This window comes from Ochotona curzoniae, unplaced genomic scaffold (genome assembly GCF_017591425.1).
Source record: "Ochotona curzoniae isolate NIBS_2020 unplaced genomic scaffold, NIBS_Ocur_1.0 patch339, whole genome shotgun sequence".
NCBI classification, from domain to species: domain Eukaryota; kingdom Metazoa; phylum Chordata; class Mammalia; order Lagomorpha; family Ochotonidae; genus Ochotona; species Ochotona curzoniae.
The window spans coordinates 101,795-110,571 of record NW_024466905.1 but is presented as its reverse complement, the minus strand read 5'-3'; the positions used below and the strand labels follow the sequence as shown (position 1 = coordinate 110,571).

At 35.3% G+C, this 8,777-nt stretch overlaps 1 protein-coding gene across 1 annotated transcript in view; it reads right to left on the bottom strand.

The window, feature by feature from the left end:
• Positions 1–1,549: 1,549 nt before the first annotated feature.
• Positions 1,550–8,777, bottom strand: part of LOC121167143 (PH-interacting protein-like) — a 92,809-nt gene continuing 85,581 nt past the window's right edge. Inside the window, exon 34 of the mRNA XM_040996519.1 lies at positions 1,550–6,840. Within this exon, the coding sequence (XP_040852453.1) occupies positions 6,203–6,840 (638 nt within the window). The 3' untranslated portion in view covers positions 1,550–6,202. The remainder of the gene's footprint in view (positions 6,841–8,777) is intronic.

Below are 8,777 nucleotides of genomic sequence, written 5' to 3'. Positions count from 1 at the left end.
AAAAAAGAGGCTAGGGGAATGGAATTGGATGTAGTGACAAGCCAATCTTAAGCTTTCAGATGAAGATAATTAGCTGGAGTTGAAATGAGCTGTACTGTGGTGTAGTGGATAAAGCTGCTACCTGCAACATTTCATACAGGCAAATGGCCCAAGTCATTGGGGCCCCATACCCATAGGGGAGACTAGGAACAAGCTCTGATTCCTGGCTTCAGTCTGGCCCAGCTTTGAACCAGTGAATGGAAGACCTCTCTGTCTCCATGTGAGCCTCACTCTCTCTGCAGCTCTGCCATTACAAGGAACAATTCATTAAAAGACGGGACGAAAAGGGAAAAGCGGAAGGAGAGAGGGAAGAGGGGAAGAAGGTGGAGGGAGAAGGAATGGAAGGGAGAAGGGACGGGAAAAAACAAAGGAAGAAATGGCTCTGCTGGCAGAAATGGCTGTTAGGAATGAAAGTGAAATCAAATTCCCATTTTCCAACTCCAAGCCCAGTTCTTCCCATATACTATGCTGTCAATACATGCAACTAGCTTAGTAGAAAACAACTTCACTGAATTCTCCCCAGTATTCTTTCCACAAACAGAAAGAGCAATTGGCATATGGTAAATGTGTTAAATATAAAGCACTATCATGTGGGCAGCAGAGGTTTTGTGCTTTAACCTTACTGTTCTTTAAATAAACACCGGGGAAGCTTATATCCAAAGTGGTTGCTGAAGGTGCATGTTGCTTGGTTGGTTTTTTAACAACCTATCTTTTAGTTTTGTATTTTAGAAAGAAAAGAAAAAGGTACCTAGGAATTTTTATATCCCTTACTCATGGGACTGTTGTGATATGGTGGGATAAACTGCTGCTTCAGACATGGATGTCCCATATATAAACTGGTTTCCAGTCAGCTCCTTGTGGTTGGCCAGGGAAAAGCAGTAGCCTGAGTGACTGGGCCCCCGCTCCCCACGTAGGAGACATGGATGAAGCTCCTGGCCGTGGACTGGCCCAGTTCCACCATTGTGATCATTTGGGGAGTGAACCAAGAGATGAGAGAGAGATCTGCATTTCACACTTTCCTAACTGCTTTTCAAATAAATAAATCTTCAGATGCTTATTTCACAAGAAACTCATTTAAGCAGAACTTGATACAGCACATTACAAATCACCCTCATGTTCTTAGTACAGACATCTATTCTCATTTTTTTCATACAAAAATTTGAATTCTTAGAATAACATAAGTGCATGCAAAGTTTAAGAAGTTTTCATCATTCTTTTTTCTCTGGATATTAAAAATTTTTGAAAAAGTGTTTATGTAAAGTGTTTCTTGGAAACATAGCTTACAAAAATCTAAAGAGTGAAGTATTTACCATGCATAATGGAAACTTCGCAGTAACCAATCAATAAAATATTTAACTTTCTGCTAAGGGCATTAGAAACTTTTTACATAATGGCTGCTGTGATACAAGAATGCCTGTTGAAACTATATACAATGGGCTGTATGTGTTACCGCCACCCCCCGCGAAGAAGCAGAAAAGGTAAAGAAATCATGAGACTTTATAAAACAGTATAGAAAAACAAGTTTTCTATTTATTTAAAAATAAGTTTATAGTTAACTACATTGCAGGGACAGGAATTCTTACACATACATTCTAGTTTGTATAAAAGGATTCAAAGAATTATGCATCAAAACTAACATAGAAAGTGTCCACATAACAAGAAAGAAAAGGTCCGATCAGTATGTACAAACAGAAAGGGCACTGCTATTCCAGGTGCGACTGCCGCTCTTATAACATGATACACAAAGTCTGGAAAGAAAAAACCCAAAAACTCCAATAAAGCTAAATAATTGGCTTTAAATTCTGTTCCTTATTACACACAACAGAATTGCTTGTGGTTGAACAGTTTTCTGTACATAATAAGAATTTTAATTTGAAAATGTGTCAGTTTCAACTTAATCCTTTAGGTCAGTCAGTTTTAAAAAAATTGAGCTACATTCTATACATGTCTAAATATCCTGTGACAATTTCTTTTGTAAAAGATCTTTAATAAGACCTTGTCTTTTTGCACTTTTAATATGGTCCAAAAATGTAACTTTCTATTTTGGCCTGTTTTGTGATCATCAACACACGCACAACCCTAAGTGTTAACAGCATGTGTCGCCGTCTTAAACGTGCGTGCATTCATCCCATCATGAACCGATTTTCTTAGCTCCTTAAACGTAGAAACTCAACTACATACTTTTATTTGGTTTGTGCCATATAAGGTTAATTTCCTGATAATTTTATCTGCATTTAAAATATTTCAAGATAGCAAAACTAAAATAATGCATCTTATAGCTCAGATTTCCTATTCGTTTTGTTGTAGTGTGTACAAAATGTTCTGAGCGCCCAAAGTGGTAATTACAGTCTTTCAACTCAATATGACCTCCTCTTGGGTACTAGACATAGTTCAAAATGACTTTTCATTTGGAGTGCTTGTCAGCATAATTAAGAACAAAATTAGTTTCTTAGTAAACTTAATTTTACTTCCAATAAGTTGGAAATTAGGGGAACTAAATGGAGAGGCAATCAGAGAAGCCAAAGGTATTTTTTCCCTTTTTTTTTTTTCAGTTTTACTAGAAAAATAAATTCTAATCACTGCTCAACCAGTTATGTTAGAAATACTTTCTCAGTTAACAGGGCATTTCCCAGAAAATAAAACTACTTATCCTATTGTAGCTTTTAAAATTATATATCTCCTTGTATTTAAGGAGAACACAGCCCTTTAGTCACTTAAGTAGCTTGGTCCATTCAACCTACTCAAAATAAATTTCAAGTGAATAAAAAACTTCAGAATAAATTTTTCTTTAAAAAAAATTAAAGATCAAAAATTGCTTCCAGCTGACATTTCAGAGATATACATGTAGGTAGGAACAATATGGAATGTCAGAAATAAAGTAAATGCTGCTAACTGGACAAAACTAATTTGCAAACAATGTTTTATAACCAACAAATAACTATCACTAAGATCACATCAAATATGTTATTTGAGCATACATAAACTTGGTAAGATGTCTGGTTAACCTAGTGTCCTGCACATAAGGGACAGTCCTGAACATTAGAATACATGTTGCATGAGGATCTTTTTTGTAATGGCCATCAACGCAATTCATTTCTAAACCAAGCCATACTAAACTTAACCTCCTGTCTCTGATGTGAGCTACTCAATCTGAAAGATATTTTATACAGATATTCTAATTACATTTAAGGAGAAAGACTGCTTTGTAATAATGCCATCAAAAAGTTTTTAACATGTGGTGAAGTTGTCCAATAATTGAAACAAAGGTCAATAATCTTAGTTCATAAATATCTGCACTAAACAGTCCAATGCCGTGAAACTAGATTGCAAAGGAAAATATTTAAGTAGATACTTATCTATTGTCCACAGCTATAAGAGGATAATTAGAACAAATTTAAACCTGGGAAATCAGAATATCAGGAAAAGGGGAGAAAATCTTAGGGCTAGGAACATAGAAGCCAATTTGTACTTTCTATGCATGTAACAAGTTATATTTATGAAGCTTTCGGTATACTAGAGATCTTCCTATTCACCTAAAACTACAGCCAACATTTTCTCCCATGCTAACACACACTACACAGATGACGTTACTGTATCAATGGAGATGCTTTTCCAAGGAGCTATAAATAAATCAAAAATGATGTGATGACTTGGATTTCTGAGTTCCAGTTCTGAGATGTATAAAAGTTGATTTATAAAGTATAACTCTATCTGGTAACACTATCACATTTTTGGGTGTTTGTTTAAAAGAATCTGATCTTTTCTTTTACTAAGAAACCAGTGTCTGATAATGCCCAAGTAAGTCATAAATATGAAGTGTCCTTAGAACATGACTATATTTTTCTTGATAAGAGGAAATATGATATTCATTTCCTGGCTGAACAGTTGGAACTAACCCATACCTCATTTTTCCACTGCAAAGACTGTATAACGCTCATCCTTTTTCTGTACACACCCTGAAACTGTACTGTGGTCTGTTTTTTCTATCACAATGCAGATAACATCAGGAAATTATGTATTTCAAAAAGACTGCCTTCCAAAGCAACTAATTAATGACTTAAATTTCAAACACACTATTATTTTTAATAATGGTGTAAACTGACTCATTTTGCTAAACATCCAAGCCATCCATTTCTGCATTATGAAGAGTTTACTGAATTTTAATTATATAGTTAAATATATTTGTTAGAAAAAAATAAATATACAAAAAAACCTAAAAATTTTGAAATTATTTTTCAACTGCAAAATCACAGCAATCCAGTCAAAATCTGGAAAATGGTTTACTTAATTTCACAGGAGATGTTCTGTACAAATTTAGTTACAATCTAAAAAGCCCAAATGCATCACTTTTCATTCTTCAAGACAGTTAAATGACATTGACATTTATCCTTATCAGAAGTAAGAATGAGATAATTATGTAATGTATTTTGCCAAGGTTCAATTGAAGACTTTATTTTTCTACATTATGGTCATGCTGACACATGTTTTCCCCATCCTTATTAAAAATGTAGTATCTGAAAATTTCGGTTACATTTTTGTACCATATTCAGTCCTCAGAAAATACTACATTCTTTAAAGTTTTAAAAAAAATGGACAATAATTTTTAAACAATAGAAATGGCATTTATGTTGGTTTTTAAGGTATAAAATAACTGTACCATAAACAAATAAATAACTGCTTTCCTTTTCTATAGCAGTACATATAGCAATACATTCTCCTAAGTCATATAATTATCATTTACAATAGACAACTTAATTTTACTAATGATGCAAAAAAATAATAGAATACAAGGCACAATCATTAAATGGAGTTTTTCTTTTAGGGTGTATATTGACATACCAGCGTGATAAGGATACCGTAAAAAGTGCAGAAAAAACACAATGTGCAATGAGACCACTGTATAAAACATGATTGCATAAAAAGTGATTTGGCCTATTTTAACCTTTAATAATTGAAAATAACCAATCTTCCCCTTAAAATTAAACTATAAAGTATGACATTTTAAAATTATTTTTTCTTCTACCACTATCTAAAAAATCCTGAAAAAAGAATTTATACCTGGGTAATAGTAATATAAGTATGTGTTTGTATATATATTTAATTATACCCATTTATCAATATATACACATACACACACAGACACGTTTCTTTGTAAGTCATTTTAGCCTATTAGATATGTCTAAAGTTTAGAAATGACATTAATCCAGATCAACAAGTAAACATCAAATCCCATACCTTTTTTCCTGTATTTTCCTTGAATCCTTTAACCACTTAAACATTCTCTAAAACATCTCTGTCAAAGGACCCACCAGTGCATTATTTTCTATTAGTTTAGTACCAAAAAAGATATATTTCAGCATAACTCTTTAATAACTTGCTCTTTAGAATATATAGCCTTTCCAATATTGAAAAGTGTATGCTGTCCTGACAGTCAAAAACACGCTTTCTACTGCACTGATTCTCAGTCTTTGGCACAATAAACAGAGATTGAGTGATTGATATTAAGAATCAAGGTCTGAAAAATTAGACAGTCAAATGTTTCCAATGTGGATATGTTCCCTTTTCATCAGTACATTTTCTCTTAAGTTTGGCAGAAATGGAATAAAAGCAAGAGCCTCCTCTAGATACGCTGTTGATGAACATTCTATGGAACTAAAATTAAGTTTTGGGGTAGCAAATGGGAATCTTTATCTTCAGAGGAAATACATTTCTTAATTTACTGCTACTCTATGAAACATCTGTGCATGACTTTTTTATATCAATAAAATGTACCTTGGTTGTTCAAAAATAACTTGTTTTAACATGATGACATGCTCTATCACTAGGAATATTATACTCCTTAAGACTGTAGCAGAACCATCTTTTCCATAAGTAAATCAGGAATCCATTATAGATTCTCTTTTGTTTCAAACAGTAAATGAAATGAATGTGGAAATGCATAACCTATCTAACGGCAATAAATAGCAAACATTTAAAATATATATGTATATATTTATATATATATATTCATTTAAAGAGTGAAGTGTCTTGTGGTTGTTTTGTTTGCAAATCAAATCTTAACATTCCCTAATCCACCATAGCAGCAAGGAAGCAGAAGCCTTAGTTCCACTTATTCCTTAACTGTACCTGCTTTATATGTTGAAGTAAAATATTTTGCTTCATGTTACCAACCAATTAAATTAGCTTTTGCTTTTTCAGTCAACTTTCGGACTCGTCCTCTACTAGAAGTTCCAAAAGTTAAAGAGGTGTCTTCAAACAACAGCTGCCTTTGCTCTTCCTCCGAGTCATCCTCATTATAGAAAGCTGTCCTTCGACCTTGGTTTCTAGTTCTCATGTGGGGTTCAGAGCCTTTGAGTTCTTCAAAGTCTTCTTCCTCATCAATAGGATCATCTGTCTTTTTTCGGTTACTTCTCCTTAGCACTTTAACATTTGCAGGAACTATGAGATCTGAATCAAGTTTTTGTGCCTTCATCTTCCTTTTGGGTTTTCTGCCACCACGACTCTTTTTCTGTAACAAGTCGTCCTTAACAATATTAGTTTCAGAAAGAAAATTACATGTTGAAGAAGGGATCACTTCATCTCTGATGGGATGTACATTATTTTGCTCTGAATTTTCTGGCTTTGTATACTGTAGCTTTTTGGGCTTTCTACCCCTTTTCTTTTGTGTAGCTTCACCACTACTGTTATTAACTTCTACTTTGGGTTTTCTTCCAGGTCCCCTCTTCACAAGTTTTGATGGCTGTCCTCCATGGCCATTTACTTGAATGGCTCCTGTTACAAAAGAATTGTTCTTACAATCTCCTGGAAGGGAAAAATGGAACATTTAATAAATAAAATCTCTTTTTAATTTAATTCTCAAAGTAGTGAAAAAGGCTACTGGTACCCTTAGAAGTGATGACATAAAACCATTGCTTTTTACTAAAATGACAAAAACCAAGAAAGATTAACTGCTAAAAGACATTTTCAAACTAAAACTCAGTCTTAAAGCAGTTATCAATGACTTCATGAGAGAAATGAAGCAAAGCTGAGAGTAAACTAATTGAAGTTAAGACTGTATTTGATAAAACTGGGAATAGCAAATGGTTCTCACTTTTACTTTCTATACCAACCATCTTAATACAAGAAGGCTTTTGTTTTCACTACACAAAATGGATCATGTTAATTTGTATAGTTTTAACAAATTCATGAAACAAAAATTTTAAAAGATGATTTTATCTGCAAGGCAGAGTGATAGGGACAGTGGCAGAAAACAGAGTGGAAGAGGGAGGGAAAAAGACAGAGGAATTTGTCTTTGAACTGTTTGCACTCCAAATGGCTGCAGCAGCCAGAGCAGAGCCATAATGAGGCCAGCAGCTCAAAATTCCATCTGGATATCCCAAGGGTGGAAGGAGCCCCAAGAACTTGGGTCATCTTCTGGAGCTTTTCTAGATGCATCAGCAGGGAGGTGGATCAAAAGCAGAGCAGGTGGGACTTGAATAATGACTCTAACATTGAGACAGCGGCATGAGAAGTGAAGGCTTACCTCACTATAAGCCAAACCCCAGCATTTCATTGAACAATTTTACACTGTATTCTTACCTTCAAGTAGCGTATTTATGAAAAAATAATTTCAGTGTACAATTCAAGACCTTTTAGCTTGGTAATAATAATAAATAGGCAAGCCAATTCCCTGCTTTCTTACAATCATTTTGATAATATACAATAATTTTATTAGTATTACTAATGTTAATACAGTATTCTCTTACATGATCCCTTTTGACTATGATGACTTCTTTGATTTCAAAGAAGAGCTAATAGACTAAATGTTTCTTTACAATCCCTGGAGGTACAAAGTATCTCTACTTTCAGTCCTCCCATGCAAGGGGCATGGTATAGTCTACCTGCTAGAAAAACCTAACATCCATTATACCCATTTGATCTCCAAAAATACTACTATGGTTTTTATTTGTCATACTAGCTACAAAACTAAAAATGTTATGCTTGTTTACAAACTATGTTCTTGGAAAACCTAAATGGTAGTTTTCTTCATAGGGTCCTATGTGTGAGTGTGTCTGTTGGGGAGAAGAACGTGGGAATATGCATAAAGTAGGTATTTTCCAAACAGTTACATTAAAACCGATGATACTGATGATTGTGTTTTCTTCACATAAACACTGCTGATGAAGTGGGGGGGACATCTCATTCGAAAACTGTTTTCTATGCAGAATTCTAGCCATTTTCACAAGAGAATTGGATCTGGGAGCAGACTGCATAGGGAACTTGTGGGTTCACCTCTGTGGGACTACAACACCTACCAGTTTGTGCAGGGAGCTGGGGGTGGTGACAGGTTGAGTCAAGCTGGACCCAAGCTGGGCCAGGCTATAGCATTCACTGCCACATGCAAAGGCTGGGATTGAGTACAGACTATGCCAAGTAGGGTCAGGGTACCCACCATCATGCAAGAGATCCAAGGCTGGAAGCAGATGTGGTAGGGGAACTTCTCTACTAGGCCGCAACACCCAATGGGGAACATAAGAGCCAGGCACAGGAGTGAGCCTAGCAGGGGAACTGTGGGCACTCCCCTGCTGGGCTCCAGCTCCCATTGGTGACCAAGAGAGGCAGGGCTTGGAGTGCCAGGCTGGTCAAGGCTACAGCATCCTTCAGCATACATGTTGGCGGGGTCTGGCTGAGCTAAGCTGCAGCCACTCATAGGAGTCAGAGGAGATGCAAAACGGAGTGGACTAGGCCACAGCACAGGT